Source organism: Musca domestica, unplaced genomic scaffold (assembly GCF_030504385.1).
Source record: "Musca domestica strain aabys unplaced genomic scaffold, Musca_domestica.polishedcontigs.V.1.1 1, whole genome shotgun sequence".
Lineage (NCBI taxonomy): Eukaryota > Metazoa > Arthropoda > Insecta > Diptera > Muscidae > Musca > Musca domestica.
The window spans coordinates 39647827-39671659 of NW_026712114.1; the positions used below are offsets into that span (position 1 = coordinate 39647827).

General features: G+C 32.2%; 1 protein-coding gene across 2 annotated transcripts in view; it reads left to right on the forward strand.

Moving 5' to 3' along the window:
* Positions 1–23833, forward strand: part of LOC101899006 (neuropeptide F receptor) — a 70963-nt gene that overhangs the window by 23157 nt on the left and 23973 nt on the right. For both annotated transcript variants that reach the window (XM_005182221.4, XM_011293682.3), the window contains exon 2: positions 11953–12290. In XM_005182221.4, the coding sequence (XP_005182278.1) occupies positions 12288–12290 (3 nt within the window). In that variant the 5' untranslated portion in view covers positions 11953–12287. The remainder of the gene's footprint in view (positions 1–11952; positions 12291–23833) is intronic.

Consider the following 23833-nt stretch of genomic DNA (forward strand, 5'->3'; position numbering starts at 1 on the left):
TAAAGGAGTTATGGCCATTTTAAAGAATGCTATTTTTCCTATCTAAAAAAGTGATCACAAATAATAGCTAAAAACCCCGAAATGTCAATATTAAAGGAGTTATGGCCATTTTAAAGAATGCTATTTTTCCTATCTAAAAAAGTGATCACAAATAATAGCTAAAAAACCCTGAAATGTCAATATTAAAGGAGTTATGACCATTTTAAAGATAGCTATTTTTCCTCTTTTAAAAAGTGATCGCAAATAATAGCTAAAACCCCGAAATGACAATATTAAAGGAGTTATGGCCATTTTAAAGAATGCTATTTTTCCTCTTTTAAAAAGTGATCACAAATAATAGCTAAAAACCCCGAAATATAAATATTAAAGGAGTTATGGCCATTTTAAAGTATGCTATTTTTCCTATCTAAAAAAGTGATCACAAATAATAGCTAAAAACCCCGAAATGTCAATATTAAAGGAGTTATGGCCATTTTAAAGAATGCTATTTTTCCTATCTAAAAAAGTGATCACAAATAATAGCTAAAAACCCTGAAATGTCAATATTAAAGGAGTTATGACCATTTTAAAGATTGATATTTTTCCTCTTTTAAAAAGTGATCGCAAATAATAGCTAAAAACCCCGAAATGTCAATATTAAAGGAGTTATGGCCATTTTAAAGTATGCTATTTTTCCTGTCTAAAAAAGTGATCAAAAATAATAGCTAAAAACCCCGAAATGTCAATATTAAAGGAGTTATGGCCATTTTAAAGATTGCTATTTTTCCTCTTTTAAAAAGTGATCGCAAATAATAGCTAAAAACCCCGAAATGTCAATATTAAAGGAGTTATGGCCATTTTAAAGTATGCTATTTTTCCTATCTAAAAAAGTGATCAAAAATAATAGCTAAAAACCCCGAAATGTCAATATTAAAGGATTATGGCAATTTTAAAGATTGCTATTTTTCCTATTTTAAAAAGTGATCACAAATAATAGCTAAAAAGCCCGAAATGTCAATATTAAAGGAGTTATGGCCATTTTAAAGAATGCTATTTTTCCTATCTAAAAAAGTGATCACAAATAATAGCTAAAAACCCCGAAATGTCAATATTAAAGGAGTTATGGCCATTTTAAAGTATGCTATTTTTCCTATCTAAAAAAGTGATCACAAATAATAGCTAAAAACCCCGAAATGTCAATATTAAAGGAGTTATGGCCATTTTAAAGAATGCTATTTTTCCTCTTTAAAAAGTGATCACAAATAATAGCTAAAAACCCCGAAATGTCAATATTAAAGGAGTTATGACCATTTTAAAGATTGCTATTTTTCCTCTTTTAAAAAGTGATCGCAAATAATAGCTAAAAACCCCGAAATGTCAATATTAAAGGAGTTATGGCCATTTTAAAGAATGCTATTTTTCCTATCTAAAAAAGTGATCAAAATTAATAGCTAAAAACCCTGAAATATCAATATTAAAGGAGTTATGACCATTTTAAAATAACGTCAATATTAAAGGAGTTATGGCCATTTTAAAGTATGCTATTTTTCCTCTTTTAAAAAGTGATCACAAATAATAGCTAAAAACCCCGAAATGTCAATATTAAAGGAGTTATGGCCATTTTAAAGTATGCTATTTTTCCTCTTTTAAAAAGTGATCACAAATAATAGCTAAAAACCCCGAAATGTCAATATTAAAGGAGTTATGGCCATTTTAAAGAATGCTATTTTTCCTCTTTTAAAAAGTGATCACAAATAATAGCTAAAAACCCCGAAATGTCAATATTAAAGGAGTTATGGCCATTTTAAAGGTTGCTATTTTTCCTCAAATAATAGCTAAAAAGCCCGAAATGTCAATATTAAAGGAGTTATGGCCATTTTAAAGTATGCTATTTTTCCTATCTAAAAAAGTGATCACAAATAATAGCTAAAAACCCCGAAATGTCAATATTAAAGGAGTTATGGCCATTTTAAAGTATGCTATTTTTCCTATCTAAAAAAGTGATCACAAATAATAGCTAAAAACCCTGAAATGTCAATATTAAAGGAGTTATGACCATTTTAAAGATTGCTATTTTTCCTCTTTTAAAAAGTGATCGCAAATAATAGCTAAAAACCCCGAAATGTCAATATTAAAGGAGTTATGGCCATTTTAAAGTATGCTATTTTTCCTATCTAAAAAAGTGATCACAAATAATAGCTAAAAACCCCGAAATGTCAATATTAAAGGAGTTATGGCCATTTTAAAGTATGCTATTTTTCCTATCTAAAAAAGTGATCACAAATAATAGCTAAAAACCCTGAAATGTCAATATTAAAGGAGTTATGACCATTTTAAAGATTGCTATTTTTCCTCTTTTAAAAAGTGATCGCAAATAATAGCTAAAAACCCCGAAATGTCAATATTAAAGGAGTTATGGCCATTTTAAAGTATGCTATTTTTCCTATCTAAAAGCTAAAAACCCCGAAATGTCAATATTAAAGGATTATGGCCATTTTAAAGATTGCTATTTTTCCTATTTTAAAAAGTGATCACAAATAATAGCTAAAAAAGCCCGAAATGTCAATATTAAAGGAGTTATGGCCATTTTAAAGAATGCTATTTTTCCTATCTAAAAAAGTGATCACAAATAATAGCTAAAAACCCTGAAATGTCAATATTAAAGGAGTTATGACCATTTTAAAGATTGCTATTTTTCCTCTTTTAAAAAGTGATCGCAAATAATAGCTAAAAACCCCGAAATGTCAATATTAAAGGAGTTATGGCCATTTTAAAGATTGCTATTTTTCCTCTTTTAAAAAGTGATCGCAAATAATAGCTAAAAACCCCGAAATGTCAATATTAAAGGAGTTATGGCCATTTTAAAGAATGCTATTTTTCCTCTTTTAAAAAGTGATCACAAATAATAGCTAAAAACCCCGAAATATCAATATTAAAGGAGTTATGGCCATTTTAAAGTATGCTATTTTTCCTATCTAAAAAGTGATCACAAATAATAGCTAAAAACCCCGAAATGTCAATATTAAAGGAGTTATGGCCATTTTAAAGTATGCTATTTTTCCTATCTAAAAAAGTGATCACAAATAATAGCTAAAAACCCTGAAATGTCAATATTAAAGGAGTTATGGCCATTTTAAAGAATGCTATTTTTCCTATCTAAAAAAGTGATCACAAATAATAGCTAAAAACCCTGAAATGTCAATATTAAAGGAGTTATGACCATTTTAAAGATTGCTATTTTTCCTCTTTTAAAAAGTGATCGCAAATAATAGCTAAAAACCCCGAAATGTCAATATTAAAGGAGTTATGGCCATTTTAAAGAATGCTATTTTTCCTATCTAAAAAAGTGATCACAAATAATAGCTAAAAACCCTGAAATGTCAATATTAAAGGAGTTATGACCATTTAAAGATTGCTATTTTTCCTCTTTTAAAAAGTGATCGCAAATAATAGCTAAAAACCCCGAAATGTCAATATTAAAGGAGTTATGGCCATTTTAAAGAATGCTATATTTCCTCTTTTAAAAAGTGATCACAAATAATAGCTAAAAACCCCGAAATATCAATATTAAAGGAGTTATGACCATTTTAAAGTATGCTATTTTTCCTATCTAAAAAAGTGATCACAAATAATAGCTAAAAACCCCGAAATGTCAATATTAAAGGAGTTATGGCCATTTTAAAGATTGATATTTTTCCTCTTTTGAAAAGTGATCATAAATAATAGCTAAAAAGCCCGAAATGTCAATATTAAAGGAGTTATGACCATTTTAAAGAATGCTATTTTTCCTATCTAAAAAAGTGATCACAAATAATAGCTAAAAACCCTGAAATGTCAATATTAAAGGAGTTATGACCATTTTAAAGATTGCTATTTTTCCTCTTTTAAAAAGTGATCGCAAATAATAGCTAAAAACCCTGAAATGTCAATATTAAAGGAGTTATGACCATTTTAAAGATTGCTATTTTTCCTCTTTTAAAAAGTGATCGCAAATAATAGCTAAAAACCCCGAAATGTCAATATTAAAGGAGTTATGGCCATTTTAAAGTATGCTATTTTTCCTCTTTTAAAAAGTGATCACAAATAATAGCTAAAAACCCCGAAATGTCAATATTAAAGGAGTTATGGCCATTTTAAAGAATGCTATTTTTCCTCTTTTAAAAAGTGATCACAAATAATAGCTAAAAACCCCGAAATGTCAATATTAAAGGAGTTATGGCCATTTTAAAGTATGCTATTTTTCCTATCTAAAAAAGTGATCACAAATAATAGCTAAAAACCCCGAAATGTCAATATTAAAGGAGTTATGGCCATTTTAAAGAATGCTATTTTTCCTATCTAAAAAAGTGATCACAAATAATAGCTAAAAACCCTGAAATGTCAATATTAAAGGAGTTATGACCATTTTAAAGATTGCTATTTTTCCTATTTAAAAAAGTGATCACAAATAATAGCTAAAAACCCCGAAATGTCAATATTAAAGGAGTTATGACCATTTTAAAGATTGCTATTTTTCCTCTTTTAAAAAGTGATCGCAAATGATAGCTAAAAACCCCGAAATGTCAATATTAAAGGAGTTATGGCCATTTTAAAGAATGCTATTTTTCCTCTTTTAAAAAGTGATCACAAATAATAGCTAAAAACCCCGAAATGTCAATATTAAAGGAGTTATGACCATTTTAAAGATTGCTATTTTTCCTATTTAAAAAAGTGATCACAAATAATAGCTAAAAACCCCGAAATGTCAATATTAAAGGAGTTATGACCATTTTAAAGATTGCTATTTTTCCTATCTAAAAAAGTGATCACAAATAATAGCTAAAAACCCCGAAATGTCAATATTAAAGGAGTTATGGCCATTTTAAAGAATGCTATTTTTCCTCTTTTAAAAAGTGATCACAAATAATAGCTAAAAACCCCGAAATGTCAATATTAAAGGAGTTATGACCATTTTAAAGATTGCTATTTTTCCTCTTTTAAAAAGTGATCGCAAATAATAGCTAAAAACCCCGAAATGTCAATATTAAAGGAGTTATGGCCATTTTAAAGAATGCTATTTTTCCTATCTAAAAAAGTGATCAAAATTAATAGCTAAAAACCCTGAAATATCAATATTAAAGGAGTTATGACCATTTTAAAATAACGTCAATATTAAAGGAGTTATGGCCATTTTAAAGTATGCTATTTTTCCTCTTTTAAAAAGTGATCACAAATAATAGCTAAAAACCCCGAAATGTCAATATTAAAGGAGTTATGGCCATTTTAAAGTATGCTATTTTTCCTCTTTTAAAAAGTGATCACAAATAATAGCTAAAAACCCCGAAATGTCAATATTAAAGGAGTTATGGCCATTTTAAAGAATGCTATTTTTCCTCTTTTAAAAAGTGATCACAAATAATAGCTAAAAACCCCGAAATGTCAATATTAAAGGAGTTATGGCCATTTTAAAGGTTGCTATTTTTCCTCAAATAATAGCTAAAAAGCCCGAAATGTCAATATTAAAGGAGTTATGGCCATTTTAAAGTATGCTATTTTTCCTATCTAAAAAAGTGATCACAAATAATAGCTAAAAACCCCGAAATGTCAATATTAAAGGAGTTATGGCCATTTTAAAGTATGCTATTTTTCCTATCTAAAAAAGTGATCACAAATAATAGCTAAAAACCCTGAAATGTCAATATTAAAGGAGTTATGACCATTTTAAAGATTGCTATTTTTCCTCTTTTAAAAAGTGATCGCAAATAATAGCTAAAAACCCCGAAATGTCAATATTAAAGGAGTTATGGCCATTTTAAAGTATGCTATTTTTCCTATCTAAAAAAGTGATCACAAATAATAGCTAAAAACCCCGAAATGTCAATATTAAAGGAGTTATGGCCATTTTAAAGTATGCTATTTTTCCTATCTAAAAAAGTGATCACAAATAATAGCTAAAAACCCTGAAATGTCAATATTAAAGGAGTTATGACCATTTTAAAGATTGCTATTTTTCCTCTTTTAAAAAGTGATCGCAAATAATAGCTAAAAACCCCGAAATGTCAATATTAAAGGAGTTATGGCCATTTTAAAGTATGCTATTTTTCCTATCTAAAAGCTAAAAACCCCGAAATGTCAATATTAAAGGATTATGGCCATTTTAAAGATTGCTATTTTTCCTATTTTAAAAAGTGATCACAAATAATAGCTAAAAAGCCCGAAATGTCAATATTAAAGGAGTTATGGCCATTTTAAAGAATGCTATTTTTCCTATCTAAAAAAGTGATCACAAATAATAGCTAAAAACCCTGAAATGTCAATATTAAAGGAGTTATGACCATTTTAAAGATTGCTATTTTTCCTCTTTTAAAAAGTGATCGCAAATAATAGCTAAAAACCCCGAAATGTCAATATTAAAGGAGTTATGGCCATTTTAAAGATTGCTATTTTTCCTCTTTTAAAAAGTGATCGCAAATAATAGCTAAAAACCCCGAAATGTCAATATTAAAGGAGTTATGGCCATTTTAAAGAATGCTATTTTTCCTCTTTTAAAAAGTGATCACAAATAATAGCTAAAAACCCCGAAATATCAATATTAAAGGAGTTATGGCCATTTTAAAGTATGCTATTTTTCCTATCTAAAAAAGTGATCACAAATAATAGCTAAAAACCCCGAAATGTCAATATTAAAGGAGTTATGGCCATTTTAAAGTATGCTATTTTTCCTATCTAAAAAAGTGATCACAAATAATAGCTAAAAACCCTGAAATGTCAATATTAAAGGAGTTATGGCCATTTTAAAGAATGCTATTTTTCCTATCTAAAAAAGTGATCACAAATAATAGCTAAAAACCCTGAAATGTCAATATTAAAGGAGTTATGACCATTTTAAAGATTGCTATTTTTCCTCTTTTAAAAAGTGATCGCAAATAATAGCTAAAAACCCCGAAATGTCAATATTAAAGGAGTTATGGCCATTTTAAAGAATGCTATTTTTCCTATCTAAAAAAGTGATCACAAATAATAGCTAAAAACCCTGAAATGTCAATATTAAAGGAGTTATGACCATTTTAAAGATTGCTATTTTTCCTCTTTTAAAAAGTGATCGCAAATAATAGCTAAAAACCCCGAAATGTCAATATTAAAGGAGTTATGGCCATTTTAAAGAATGCTATATTTCCTCTTTTAAAAAGTGATCACAAATAATAGCTAAAAACCCCGAAATATCAATATTAAAGGAGTTATGACCATTTTAAAGTATGCTATTTTTCCTATCTAAAAAAGTGATCACAAATAATAGCTAAAAACCCCGAAATGTCAATATTAAAGGAGTTATGGCCATTTTAAAGATTGATATTTTTCCTCTTTTGAAAAGTGATCATAAATAATAGCTAAAAAGCCCGAAATGTCAATATTAAAGGAGTTATGGCCATTTTAAAGAATGCTATTTTTCCTATCTAAAAAAGTGATCACAAATAATAGCTAAAAACCCTGAAATGTCAATATTAAAGGAGTTATGACCATTTTAAAGATTGCTATTTTTCCTCTTTTAAAAAGTGATCGCAAATAATAGCTAAAAACCCTGAAATGTCAATATTAAAGGAGTTATGACCATTTTAAAGATTGCTATTTTTCCTCTTTTAAAAAGTGATCGCAAATAATAGCTAAAAACCCCGAAATGTCAATATTAAAGGAGTTATGGCCATTTTAAAGTATGCTATTTTTCCTCTTTTAAAAAGTGATCACAAATAATAGCTAAAAACCCCGAAATGTCAATATTAAAGGAGTTATGGCCATTTTAAAGAATGCTATTTTTCCTCTTTTAAAAAGTGATCACAAATAATAGCTAAAAACCCCGAAATGTCAATATTAAAGGAGTTATGGCCATTTTAAAGTATGCTATTTTTCCTATCTAAAAAAGTGATCACAAATAATAGCTAAAAACCCCGAAATGTCAATATTAAAGGAGTTATGGCCATTTTAAAGAATGCTATTTTTCCTATCTAAAAAAGTGATCACAAATAATAGCTAAAAACCCTGAAATGTCAATATTAAAGGAGTTATGACCATTTTAAAGATTGCTATTTTTCCTATTTAAAAAAGTGATCACAAATAATAGCTAAAAACCCCGAAATGTCAATATTAAAGGAGTTATGACCATTTTAAAGATTGCTATTTTTCCTCTTTTAAAAAGTGATCGCAAATGATAGCTAAAAACCCCGAAATGTCAATATTAAAGGAGTTATGGCCATTTTAAAGAATGCTATTTTTCCTCTTTTAAAAAGTGATCACAAATAATAGCTAAAAACCCCGAAATATCAATATTAAAGGAGTTATGGCCATTTTAAAGTATGCTATTTTTCCTATTTAAAAAAGTGATCACAAATAATGGCTAAAAACCCCGAAATGTCAATATTAAAGGAGTTATGGCCATTTTAAAGATTGCTATTTTTCCTCTTTTGAAAAGTGATCATAAATAATAGCTAAAAAGCCCGAAATGTCAATATTAAAGGAGTTATGGCCATTTTAAACAATGCTATTTTTCCTATCTAAAAAAGTGATCACCAATAATAGCTAAAAACCCTGAAATGTCAATATTAAAGGAGTTATGACCATTTTAAGGATTGCTATTTTTCCTCTTTTAAAAAGTGATCGCAAATAATAGCTAAAAACCCCGAAATGTCAATATTAAAGGAGTTATGGCCATTTTAAAGTATGCTATTTTTCCTCTTTTAAAAAGTGATCACAAATAATAGCTAAAAACCCCGAAATGTCAATATTAAAGGAGTTATGGCCATTTTAAAGAATGCTATTTTTCCTCTTTTAAAAAGTGATCTCAAATAATAGCTAAAAACCCCGAAATGTCACTATTAAAGGAGTTATGGCCATTTTAAAGGTTGCTATTTTTCCTCAAATAATACCTAAAAAGCCCGAAATGTCAATATTAAAGGAGTTATGGCCATTTTAAAGTATGCTATTTTTCCTATCCAAAAAAGTGATCACAAATAATAGCTAAAAACCCCGAAATGTCAATATTAAAGGAGTTATGGCCATTTTAAAGTATGCTATTTTTCCTATCTAAAAAAGTGATCACAAATAATAGCTAAAAACCCTGAAATGTCAATATTAAAGGAGTTATGACCATTTTAAAGATTGCTATTTTTCCTCTTTTAAAAAGTGATCGCAAATAATAGCTAAAAACCCCGAAATGTCAATATTAAAGGAGTTATGGCCATTTTAAAGTATGCTATTTTTATACCCTACACCACAAGGTGGTCAGGGTATTATGTCTTTGTGCATTTGTTTGTAACAGGCAAAAGGAAACGAGATAGACCCATAGTTCCTTTTGATGATCTGCATAGATTCACATTCTGAGTCGATTTATGAATGTCCGTCCGTCCGTCTGTCCGTCCGTCCGTCCGTCCGTCCGTCCGTCCGTCCGTCCGTCTGTCCGTCTGTCCATGCATTTTTGTAAACAAAGTACAGGTCGCATTTATTGCCCGATCCAGATGAAATTTTGCACAGATCATTTGTTTGGCCCAAGGACGAACCCTATTGAAATTGGAGATAATCGGTCAAAATTTAGATATAGCTCCCATATATATCTTCGTCCGATTTGCTTTTATTGTGCACCAAGCGTGTAATATCAGCCCGAATAGTATGGAATTTTGCACATACAACCAAATTAGGCCTGAAAATATGTATGCCAAATTTGATCGAAATCGGTTCAGATATAGCTATAGCTCCCATATATATTGTTCATCCGATTTGTTATTTTTGTCCACCGCCGCCGTAATATGCACTCTGCAAGAACAATATTTGGGGAAATATATCAAATACAGCTCAGAAATACATTTGCTTAATTTTATCGAGATCGGTTCAGATTTGGATACAGCTCCCATATATAACTTCGTCCGATTTACCTTTTATTGTGCACCAAACATCTAATATTTGTCCAAATGGGATGGAATTTGGCACATACGACCGAATTGAGTCTAGAAGCTAGTATGTCAAATTTGGTGAAGATCGGTTCAGATATAGCTATAGCTCCCATATATATTATTCATCCGATTTGTTATATTTGTTTCCCACAACCGTAATATACACTCCGTAACAACGATACTCAGGGAAATATATCAAATACAGCTTAGAAATATCTTTGCCAAATTTTATCGAGATCGGTTCAGATGTGGATATAGCTCCCATATATATATATATATATATATATATATATATATATATATATATATATATATATATATATATATATATATATATATATATATATATATATATATATATATATTTATCCGATTTCAAATTAATTGTGCACCAAATGGTCAATACAAGTCCGAATTTAAAAGATACAAATTCTTCGGCATGTTTAGTCCTTTGAACTTTAAATTATAATTATAATTATAATCATAGCGTTTATGATTGAATTCTCCCATAAAAACTTTTAATTGTTATGTGGAGCTCTACTAAATTAGCAAAGTGGTGTAGGGTATCATAAAGTCGGCCCCGCCCGACTTTAAGACTTTCTTTACTGGTTTCTATCTAAAAAAGTGATCAAAAATAATAGCTAAAAACCCCGAAATGTCAATATTAAAGGAGTTATGGCCATTTTAAAGATTGATATTTTTCCTATTTTAAAAAGTGATCACAAATAATAGCTAAAAACCCCGAAATGTCAATATTAAAGGAGTTATGGCCATTTTAAAGAATGCTATTTTTCCTCTTTTAAAAAGTGATCACAAATAATAGGTAAAAACCCCGAAATATCAATATTAAAGGAGTTATGGCCATTTTAAAGTATGCTATTTTTCCTATCTAAAAAAGTGATCACAAATAATAGCTAAAAACCCCGAAATGTCAATATTAAAGGAGTTATGGCCATTTTTAAGATTGCTATTTTTCCTCTTTTGAAAAGTGATCACAAATAATAGCTAAAAAGCCCGAAATGTCAATATTAAAGGAGTTATGGCCATTTTAAAGTATGCTATTTTTCCTATCTAAAAAAGTGATCACAAATAATAGCTAAAAACCCCGAAATGTCAATATTAAAGGAGTTATGGCCATTTTAAAGAATGCTATTTTTCCTCTTTTAAAAAGTGATCACAAATAATAGCTAAAAACCCCGAAATGTCAATATTAAAGGAGTTATGGCCATTTTAAAGAATGCTATTTTTCCTCTAAGGGTTCCTTTACCGTTTTTTTTTTTGTGCTGAACCCTTGTTACAATTGGCGAATGAAACTGTCGAAAACACTATCAGAAAAGTTCTGACTTGTTAACTTTATTTTTGACGATTTTTTCTTTCTTTAAATAAAAAAAAACTTTAATTTCAGCTGAAATATGCCTAGCGTTCGAAGGTCTTATTTTTTCATTATCCTGCTAACCCTTATTTCTACAAAAAATTTTTTTTAAACAAAGTGCTTATTAATTCACTTAAAATGTTAGAAAACTTGACTAATATTTTAAATGAGAAATTCATAACAACTTTGATTTCAATACCAATAGTTGAAATGCCAGAAAAAGCAAAAGATTTCACTAGATGTACATCCATTACATCCATTACACAACAAAATCGAGAATGTAAGAACCATATATTCAACTGCATTCCTTTAAATACACCCGCACATACTGGCATTGGCATTCCAAGAATTCTATTACAACACTATAAAGATTTGTCTAATGCAATTATAACGTCCCCCACACGCACACATACTCGTACATGTACATTACTTCCATCAACTCTATTCAGATTTAATCAAACAGTAAATCCATAAAAATGCAAAAAACTTACTCGAGCCATTAGGCAGATACAAATATACTAACATTCATGTAGGGAAAAAGAATGGAAGTTTTTTATTACTTTTTTTTCTCCTTTCATTTTTGTAATCAGAAATGTTTATGGCTGCAGTTTTGCAAAATCTTTATGAAATTGAATTACACACACGAATCCCATTTTGTAATGATTACTTTTCATTCTATTTCAGATAAAGGCTTTCTACGGCGGACTTGTTGTGCGACGAATGTCTAAACAAACATTAAACCGGAAAAGTGCAGTGAGTGCAAAATAAAATCAATAAAAATCGAATAATCGAAGTGTGGCGACGCATCAGCGTCGAGAGAGGGAAATGTGCGCGACAAAACACTCTCTAGCCCCATGCAGCCAGCCCACTTAAATATCGACAATAACAAACAATAACAACAAGGATATTAAGGAATTATTGATGTTTTTACATTCGCAGAATAGAACGCCATCACAGCACAGCCACCGAGGTCGTCACGCACAGCCAACTTTTCAGCAGAGACAAATTTAATATTGAAAATGGTAAGTACCATTTAAGTGATGACGACAACGACGGCGACAGTGAAGACAATAACTGACAACACTTAAATTTGGAGAAAATTGCATTTTGAATGGATGTAGTGAACATCGGCTGTAGCTGTGGGCGAACTCGCCGAAACACTGAAGTCGCGTTTTTCATATTATCATTTTCCAAGTTTGGTTTTTGTTGTTCGATTATTTGAATACTTGAAACACACTTCGGTGTTAAATATTTACACGGACTTCTACTACTACCGTGAAACAAATAAAAGCCATTAGATTATCCATTGTTTGACAAAGGCCATTAGAAAATTCATTAGCCAAATGTTATTTCGAACTCTAGTTTCAGACTTTTTCCACTCCCGCACAGAATGTCATGTACAGGACCCCAGCCAACAAATAAATAATAATAAAAAACACAGATAAATGATCCATTAGTAACAGCTGTCATGGATGTCATTGTAGGGTCAAGTTTTGAAATGTCATTTACCGAATCTAGTTAAAAGTAGATTATGTTATAAACCAAAGTTTTTGGCATTATTTTGTTTTTTCTTTTTTATGTCAACCGAATTTGAGTGATGCACGTGTCTATCGCAAATTAAAATATCATTGCAATTATCAAAAAAAAAAAAAAAAAAAAAAAAAACAAAAGAAAAAATTGTTGAAAAGTTGGCATGGCAAAGTACGTTCTAATTGAAACGTAGAAAGTTGGTCGGAAAAATGAGAAAAATGAGGTTTGTGGGAGGGAAGTGGGTTAAACGAGTACATTTTTCGCACGTCCCTTTCTCTCAAAAACTGTTTTACCCCTTGCCCTTGAGGAAAATTTTTCGGCGTGGGATTATACTCGTAGATTAAATAAAGTTTAATTTGTTACAAAGCAATTAAGCAAAGGCTAGTCGTGCCAGACAAGGACAAGCGAACTTCTGAAAACATTGTGATACATACTTAAACGACATTAAACATCATTGCAATTATCAAGGTACGTTCTCCATTTTTCGTTTGATGCATTATATTAGGATACCGCCTGTGGTGGAGATCCAAAACCTAACCAACAGGGCGCGAAATTCTAAAAAATTTAAAATATTGGAAATATGCTATTTGGTACCGGCCATCAGATATTGCTCGAAAATACCTCTGCCAAATTTTATTGAGATCAGTTCAGATTTTTATATAGCTTCGATATATATCTTCATCTGATTGTACGATGCTCATACTCATGTCAGACCTAACAAAGTTATTACATTATTGATCAGCGTAAAATTCTAAGTCTATTTAATGATCTCCGTCCCTCTGTGTGTCCACGTTTTTGTATAGCCCCCCATATTACGGTTTATCCCAATATTCGGTATTTTGACGATTTTTTAAATTTCGTATTTAAAGTTCAAAATTGGTACTACAGCCTATGACAAGAAATTACTTATGCAGGTTCTCGTCTCGTCTTCGCATAGCCTCCAGGTTTCTCGTATTCGTATAGCCCCCATATAACGGTTGTCATCTAAACGGAAGAAATTTTAAAAGAAAAATGGTACCTATACAGTCAGCTTTATACTGTAAGGATCGTAATCTATTGCGAGTCTGACAAATTTGAAAAAATTTCGGATACTCAAATTAGGATACTCAAAATATCGAATATCAGTGAGTACTGTTATATGTGCGCTATAGGAAAACATGAACCAAGATATTCAATGTTCTGCCACCCACCCATTTGACATACAAACAACAATTTCTGGACAAATCCGTGGAAAAATGTTGCAAAAGTCATCAAAATACCGAATATGGGAAGGTACTGTTATATGGGGGGTTATACGAAAAAATGACCTACCTACAATGTTCCACCACGGGAGCTAAAATCCATTAAGAACTACAAATACCAATTTTTAGACAAATCCGTGGGAACTTGTGGCAAAAGTCATCAAAATACGGAATATCGGGAGGTAACGTTATATGGGGGCTATACGAAGATGTGTTGGAAGAAGCTGCATTAGGGTAGACATATTAAACACTTGGGCTTTTAAAGAAATTACATTACGAATTTCAAATACCAAATTTCAAACAATTCCTGTGAATAATTTAGGGAGGTGTCGTTATATGGGGCTGTACGAAGACGTGTATCTGCACTGACAATTTTCTGTCATAGGCTGTAGTATCCATTACGAACTGCTAATGCCAAATTTTAAACAATTCAGATAAATAATATTGCTAAAATCATCAAAGTGTCGAATTCGGGAGGAACCGTTATTTGAGGACTACACGAAGACGTGTATCTGCACTTACAATTTTCTGTCATAGGCTGTAGTATCCATTACAAACTTCAAATACCAAATTTGAAACATTTCCGGTGAATAATGTCGCTTAAATTACCATTTTCAACATCAAAAGTCCTGCATACATAATATACATTTGAGTAAAATTGTATTAACCTACTTAATTCCGTTCGGAAGCTAGAGTGATTTCCACATATTTGTTACAGTTGGAAAGTTACTTAAAATTACTTTTTGTTTTCCATTTCTGTTTTAGTGCTGGCTATCCTATAAAAACCCCCTTTGAAACTTCGTCAAGATAATGACAAATGCAATCACTCATGCAAATGCAAAAATGCAATTAAAATCCATGGCAGAGAGCACAGTTGAGATTGTGATTTGTTTCAAATGAAGTAGAAATCCAAGTGAACATAATTTGTAAATTCATTTCTGGGGAATTTTTGCAAAGCTTATTTTGTTCAAGGAATAAATGAATAAAATATGGACTACATAGAATTAATGGGACTGAGAGTTATTCTGCGTATCACTATCCTAACGCAGAGAAATTAGTTTCGTAATGAAATTTAGAGGGCATGTGTTGAATTGACATGTCAACAGTTACCATTGAAATTTGACTTATTTGGAAGTTTGGCACATTTTTTACATAACATAATTGAGAAATTTTAGCAATTTTGTGGAGAATGTTGGTACCAGAAAATATTTTCTGGTTTTTGTAGACAAATAAAACCATTGTTGTCCAATCTGCATTCGCTTGGACATAATAAACAGTTGGAATCTTAAAGAAATCACTCGAAATTTTTAAATTTCGATAAGTATGTTTTTATAAGTAAGTAGCAAGTGCCCTCTACTTCGTTAGCGAAAATTTTCGATTCGTTTCGACAGCTCGTGTTAGGCCTTTTAAATATTCAAACTGCTCAATTTGTTCAGTTTGACAACATTTTCTAATCAAAACTTCATACATCGTATAAAAGTTTTATATTTTATTAAAGTGTTTTCTTTTTCGGAAAGACTAATAGAAAAATGTTTACTTCTACGAAGTTTGCCGAGGAGGATGTTAGTAAAACTATTGTACAATGCATACACGTCCAATTTTTCTGTCCAAAACTATTTTAATGTCTCTATATGTTAATCATAGACACCAAAAGTGACCTCAATGCCAAAGTGTGCATCAAATATCTAGTAAATTTTAGTACACATACCCAAAACAACACCTCCACATCACAATTCCCTCCTCAATCAAATTTGAGAATTCCAGTCCTATTCCTTCACCCTATACCAAATTTAGTATTATTTAACACTTTACGTACAACTACAGAAGTAAAAGTTTTCAAAACCCAATACCAGTACAAAATGTTGTCCCCATTAGTACTTTTCGTACAATTGTAGAACACATATCCGAAACTGGCTTTTCATGTCCAGGCTACACATGAACATCAACCTTGATATAATTTGAGTTTTCCAGCACTGTATGTTCACCCAACACCAAATTGTACAAAATATAGTACTCTTTTGTACTTTTCGTGCAGTTGTAGTACACATTTCCCAAACAACATCTTTATTACAAATCTACCACAAATAGAGACCCAAAGAAAATATTTCGAAATTTCATCCGTACACCCTAAACAAAACTGTTCTAAATTTAGTACTATTTAGTACAGTTCGTACACATTTCCAAAACCTTCATGTATCAAACATACTTTCCAACGTTGATTCTCAAACCAAATTTCACATAATAAAAATGGTACCAAATATATATATATAAGTACTTTTCGTAGACTTATAGTTCGAATTTCCGAAACCCGTTTGGTACATCTATCATACACTCCATCAGTGACCCTCATTTCAAATTTAAGAGTTCTAGTTTTCTGCTTCGCCAAATAAAAGGGCTACCATACTTGGTACCGTTTAATGTTTTTCGTACTGTTCTAGCACGAATTTTCAAAAACCCATCTTTCTGACACCTTCGGACCTAGAGTGACTTTCACCCAAAATTCCAAAATATCTTGGGGGCCTTGATGAATAGTCAGTCAATTACTTTTTGACTTTCACCCACTAAATATTATCCGAAGTCCTTTTAAAATTGTATTCTTCAGCACCGTTCCAAGATCTAACCACATGTTAAATTATGTGTCGTAAGTTTTATAAATATAACCTGTATAGCGAGTGTTAAAATCAAGAAAATTTTCTGATTTTGGTCCATTTTATCCCCTAATATACCTCCATATAGGCTGATTCTAACTCTAACTGCATGCAAAATTTCGTGAACATAGATAATAATAACGACCTGTAGAGTAATATCAAATTAATAGGGACAGACGGACGTATGGTCACACATAACTACATCGATTCAGCTTGGCGAGATAGGCAGATCCATCGTTGGTTTGAGACCAACTTTTCCAACTTTTAATACAGAGTGAGATAAAAAAAAAAACTGCAACAAAGTCAAACGCCATAATTTTTACATTTTTTTTTAAATTTATTGAATAAAAGCAAAAAATGTCGGAAATAGCATCAAATTTTAGAATAGGTTTAGATTTGTTCGAATTGGTCACCTTTGTCACGAATTATGGCCTTCAAACGGCCAATGAAACCGTCACATGCTGCCCGAATATAGCTCTGCGGTATTTTGGCCCCTTCCCAGCGAAGCGCTTGCTGTAGTGCCAACCTTGCTTTCCAGAATATATTCGCGATAATATTAGGTCTATTAATACGAGCGGAGAGCGACCATCGGCTGTTATTGCGGCCCACACCATCACCATGGCCGGCGCTTGAGTGCTGGTGGCCTACCAAAGGTGCATATTTTCAGCTGACCTCTTTGTTAAGCAAACACGATCATTTTTTTTTTTTTTTTTGTTTACAAACTGCTGGACAACGAACGTTTTCTCATCGGAGAAAACCAAATTCGGCAATTCCCCACTTTCGGCCAAGTGAATAAACTCTTTAGTTCTTTTGAGTCTATTCATTTTCCGATGCGGTGTAAGTTCCTGCACTATTTGGAATTTCAATGGATTTACCCCGAGATTTTTTTCAATATTTGCCGAATGGAATATTGCGATATGTTCAGGTCACGAGCCATTTTTCTGCCACTGCGAAGCGGGTTTCGATCAAGTCGCTTCTTTACTTTTCGAACCATTTCTGCTGATGTTGCCAAATGCTTTAAATGCTGGAGTGCTCTAACGATAACGACTTTTGGTTTTCCAGACAAATATAAAGAAATCATTTTTTGAATTCCATCACGAATAATTTTTTTTTTTCTGAAAAATTCTCAACAAAATGCTTTTGTACGATTCTAAACAATATAATGAGATGTCACTGGAATAGTTTTAACAGCTGTCGAAGTTGGTTGTAGTTTGTTTTTAACTCACCCTGTACAACCAAGGCCTGTACATTTAAAATTTGTTAGGTTTGCTTTATAGTTTAAAAATGTTACCTTATAATATTAATTTTTTTCTATGCCAATTTAGACGTCATCTTCCTCTCTCTTGTTCTCCGGAATCTATTACATGACATTATATCTGAAATTATTTACATGACAACAAAACTCATTAAAACTTATTTGTTGTGTCAGCAGAGCTTGACAAATTTCAAAGGAATGGTATATCCTTACATGTATTATAAAATGCAAATATTATGCACATTTTCTTGTTGTTATTCTTCTTCATCTTCAAACCGATTGGAACCATGGTACAATGAAAAGAAGGTAGGCTAACTTTGAAAAAATTGCAAGTATAGAGGTCTACCTGTTTGGCTTGTAATGTCAGAATTAGTATCAAAACAATAAAAAATCAAACAACTTGTTGCATTAATTTTGAACAAATAATTGAAAACCGCGAAAACTGAATGAAAGGTCAACATTTCTTTTCAAAATCATGTTCTATATATCTCTCATGGTTTATTTCGCGACAAAAACTGTAGACTTTGTCGATGCATATGTTGCAATAAGCATTTTGAAAACACCCGAATTTGAATATTTTCTGAACAATTTTTTTATTATTGAAAAGAATATGCACACATAAACAAATGAAGTTGACATATTAAGCCAGAAAAATAAAAAAATTGAAATCATATGGTAGTTCTGCCCTACCTTGAATTTATTGTACCATGATTGGAACAATCTTAATGACATTCAACATTGTGTGTTAGCTTCAAAAGAAAAAAGAAAAGAAAACAAAAAACGGTTTTCTCTTCGGTGTTGTCGTTCGACTATTACCACCAGGTGTCAAGTCATTTCAAAAATAAATTTCTGTCACACAAGTTCTTTATCAGGATGTATTGTCAGTGGTAGCAGTAAACCGAAACTATACATACAAACATTATATCAAACAGCCTTGAACTTTTTCAAAAATGAAAATGACAAAGTACTGACATGGTGTGCATATCTGGAACAAATCTAATTTAACTTCCATATGTGTGTGTTTATAACAAATTAAAAATCCAACAACACCTTCGGCATGAAATCTTATTTCGAGATAAATTTTTGTAGTCATAACAAGGAAGGAAAGAACGCATTTATATTTATACTTGAAGTACAAATCTGAACTACATTTCACAGAAGTAGTTCTAGCCAACATGTTTAGTTGTAGCATGTTTAGTTGGGATGTGTTATTAGAAAGTAAATAGTTTTTGCAGAAGTTCTCTAGGATAAGCACCACTGAAAATAAAAACAAGTTAAAAAGCAGTAAGTTCGGCCGGGCAAAACTTTGATTACCCACCACCATTTGGAACGAATTTGGAAATTAAAAAAAAATCCTTAAAAAATTCTGTTAAATTTTAAAAATACCGAATATTGCCGTTATATTGGGGTTTATACGACGTGGACCTACATAGGCATTGTTTGCCATTAGCCATTACCATATTCAAATTCGAAACTTGAAATAAAGGGTGAATAATGTAGCTAAAATCATCAAAATATCGTATATAGGGACTGATATATGGGGCCTATACGAAGACCTGGACCTGCATAGACATTTTTCTGTCACAGACTGTAGTTCCCATTACGAACTCTAAATACGTAATTTGAAACAATTCCGGTGAATAATGGCGCTAAAATCATCAAAATACCGAATTTTGGGAGGTACCGTTATATGGGGGCTATATATATACATGGCCCATTTACGAACTTAACCTGCCTACTGGAAAAATAAGCACATGTGCAAAATTTTAGCCTTCTATCCCAATTCGTTCGAAAGATAGTGTGATTACAACAGACAGACAGTCAGTCGGACATGGCTAAATCGACTTAGAACGCTGATCAAGAATATATATATACTTTGTTGGGTCTGACATTAGTATTTCGGGGATAGTATGGTGGAGGGTATAAACAAACACAAATTTAAGGTTATTATAAGTCTATATAAGTGGAGGGATCTGGCAGGGTCCAACGAAATCTTTGGAAATAATTGAGATAGGAAACTGCAATATATACACAGGTCGAACTTGAAGATGTGACATTTCGCCACACGTTTATGTATAGCATCCACATATTAACACTTCCATAAATTCTACTTTCTGATAATGCGTACTATATTTTGTATTTGAAGTTGGAAACGGTTGCCGTTCTCTTTGGTAGACAGTTGTCTATGTAGGTTTATGTTTTCAAATAGCATCCGCATACAGAATCTCCCGTTCTATAAAGGTGTGCTACTTCGTATAGCCGAAATGAAATGGTATCTCCTGATATACATTAGTCGAAGTATTGCTCCCCATGTAACGATATCACCCCAAACTCGCTAGTTAGAGGTCTTTAAAGACATAAAAAAGGATGGCATTTAAAATTGTTAGCAAGAAACAAGTAAGATACGAACAATGCAACAAAGTCAAACGCCATAATTTTATCATTTTTATACCCTACAACACTAAGTTTGATTGGGCCAAAAATAATATAACACCTCGAAATATTGGTTTCCCACATAGGAAATTATATATGGATCTTCCTATCTCGCCGAGCTGAGTCGATCTAGCTATGTATGTCCGTCTGTCCATGTTAATTTGTAATCACTCTACAGGTCGCAATTATGGTCCGATCTTCACGTAATTAAGAATGAAGGAGGGGCTAGAGACAGAATAGAACCCTATTGCTTTTGGAGATGATCGCATAATATTTAAGGGTTGAAATGGACCAAAAACTGAAAAATTTCCTGATTTTGCAATTATGGACCAATCGAAGCGGAAGATAGCATGGGGCTATAGCTTAGGGGTAGGCAGAAGCCTTCCAATTTTGATGGTCATCGGGTAATATTTAGTGAGTGAAATAGGCCACAACATTTGTGTTAAATAAAAGTCAAAATTTCCATTAAATATTTGTAATCCCGGCGAAATAATAAATAGACGTACAGGTCAATTCTGAACGATACTTAGATGCCAATAATAAAAATATCGGGATATATAGCGAAATATGTACAATGTGTATATACAAAGGAAGGGGATGTTAGCTAGAATGCTTATATCTCAAAAACGAGTTAGGCTCAGAAGGGCTAGGCCTATTATTTTCAAAGATGTCCGCAATATATAGGGGTTGAAATGGACCAACAACTAAAATTTTTCCTGATTTTAAAATCGTTATAAAGGAAACCAAAAAACACGAAATAGAGTTAGAGTTAGGACAGCGGGTAGAATGGACCACTACTTTTGAGTGAAACCAGTAAAGAAAGTCTTAAAGTCGGGCGGGGCCGACTTTATGATACCCTACACCACTTTGCTAATTTAGTAGAGCTCCGATCTCGATAAAATTTTGCAAAGATATTTCTGAGCTGTATTTGATATATCTCCCTGAATACCGTTGTTACGGAGTGCATATTACGGTTGTGGGTAACAAATATAACAAATCGGATGAATAATATATATGGAGGCTATAGGTATATCTGAACCGATCTTCACCAAATTTGACATACTAGCTTCTAGACTCAATTCGGTCGTATGTGCCAAATTCCATCCCATTTGGACAAATATTAGACGTTTGGTGCACAATAAAAGGTAAATCGGCCGAAGTTATATATGGGAGCTATATCCAAATCTGAACCGATCTCCATAAAATTTTGCAAGTGTATTTCTGAGCTGTATTTGATATATTCCCCTAAATATTGTTGTTGCAGAGTGCATATTACGGCGGCGGTGGACAAAAATAACAAATCGGATGAACAATATATATGGGAGCTATAGCTATATCTGAACCGATTTCGATCAAATTTGGCATAAATATTTTCAGGCTTAATTTAGTTGTATGTGCAAAATTCCATACAATTCGGGCTGATATTACACGTTTGGTGCACAATAAAAGGCAAATCGGACGAAGATATATATGGGAGCTATATCTAAATTTTGACTGATTATCTCCAATTTCAATAGGGTTCGTCCTTGGGCCAAACAAATGATCTGTGCAACATTTCATCTGGATCGGGCAATAAATGCGACCTGTACTTTGTTTACAAAAATACATGGACAGACGGACGGACGGACGGACGGACGGATAGACGGACATGCATAAATCGACTCAGAATGTGATTCTATGCAGATCATCAAAAGGAACTATGGGTCTATCTCGTTTCCTTTTGCCTGTTACAAACAAATGCACAAAGACATAATACCCTGACCACCTTGTGGTGTAGGGTATAAAAATACTAACATTACAGGCAATACCGAAATACACAAAAGGCGAACTTCTGGCTTTTTTATGCTGATTTCGTTGACGAATATAGCCAAATGTCGTAGACAAGCAAATCATATAGATGAGTCTAAATTTGGAGGTACGGAGGGGCTTCTTGTTTTGGAGATGATTGCAAAATATTCAGGGGTTCAAATTAAGCAAAAACAGAAATGTTTTTCCGAGCACACAATTGAAGCCAATCGACACTGAGAAGAGAGTCAAGGACATGAAAGAATTCTAGCATTTTGGATGACCATTGGATTATATTTAGGTGTAACTAATAGAACGACGGAGTGAGTAAATATTGGGCTGTTTTCTTCCGTCTACTTCCTTGACTTCGGGCTACGCTACCAGTATCACGGTAACGAGCGATGATACGAGACAAACGATTTATTCACATTTAATCTATATATACAATAAAGTAATAAAATAACTGACTGACCGAGGAAAAACCCACAGACAAAACGGCTGAAGCTAGAATCTCGAAATTTCGCACGAGCGTGAATCTTGGTTTGTCGGCGTTTTTGATAATTCGTACCAAATGTACTAAAATGTACTAAAAACGATATACATTGTACTGGACAAATGAAATTACTTCGCAGTCATGGCTAAATGTCTCAATACTTGAATGTCTTTGATGGTGTTAATGTGTGCGCAAACGTCACTAAGAAGGAAACTACGACATAACAACTTCCACAGCTACTGAGCCATCTTAAAATCTTGTCAAACTAAAAATAGATAAGGCGTTATGAATGCTGGATGGAAAAGTAATCTAATTTTGTCAGTAGGCGACTAGGTATGTGTACATCCTTGTTACCTAAAGTCATCTTAGGTGGTGTTAAATTTAGCGTTAATTTAAATTTGTTAGCTTGTGACAAAATAGGAATCTATTAGATGATCCAAGAACTTTTCTGGCGTTTATTTAATCCAACATAATTTGAGAAATTTATTTGATTGTGGGTAGGTATTAGATTAGTAGGATGAAAAGCATAGCAGTGTCGTCAGTACCGTCACCAAGACGGAATTACAATTACTTGTTAACGATACATTATAGGTTGAAGTAAATTGCACAATTTTGCAAACTAAATATGTTTAAGAATAAAGTTTGATAAGAACATGGATTAAAAATGTTCGAAATGCTACGCAAAGGTAAGGTGCAATGACTCAAATCACATATATACAGGGTGAGATGAAAAAACTGCAACCAACATTTCTAAGCCACTCGTCTGACAGCTGTTAAAATCGCTCGTTACCGTGATACTGGTAGCGTAGCCCGACGTCAAAGAAGTGGACGGAAGAAAACAGCAACATCAGCAGAAATGGTTTGAAACATAAAGATGCGACTTAATCGAAACCCGTGTCGCAGTGGTCGAAAAATGGCTCGTGAGCTGAACACATCGCGATATTCCATTCAGCAAATACTAGAAAATGAGCTTTGGGTAACGCCATTGAAATTCCAAAAAGTGCAAGAACTTACACCGCAACAGAAAGAAAATAGACTCAAAAGAGCTAAAGAGTTGCTTCGCTTGGCCGAAAGTGGTGAACTGTCGAATTTGGTTTTCTCTGATGAGAAAACATTCGTTGTTTAGCAGTTTGTAAACAAAACAAGTAAAAAAGCTGTAAGTTCGGCTAGGCCGAACTTT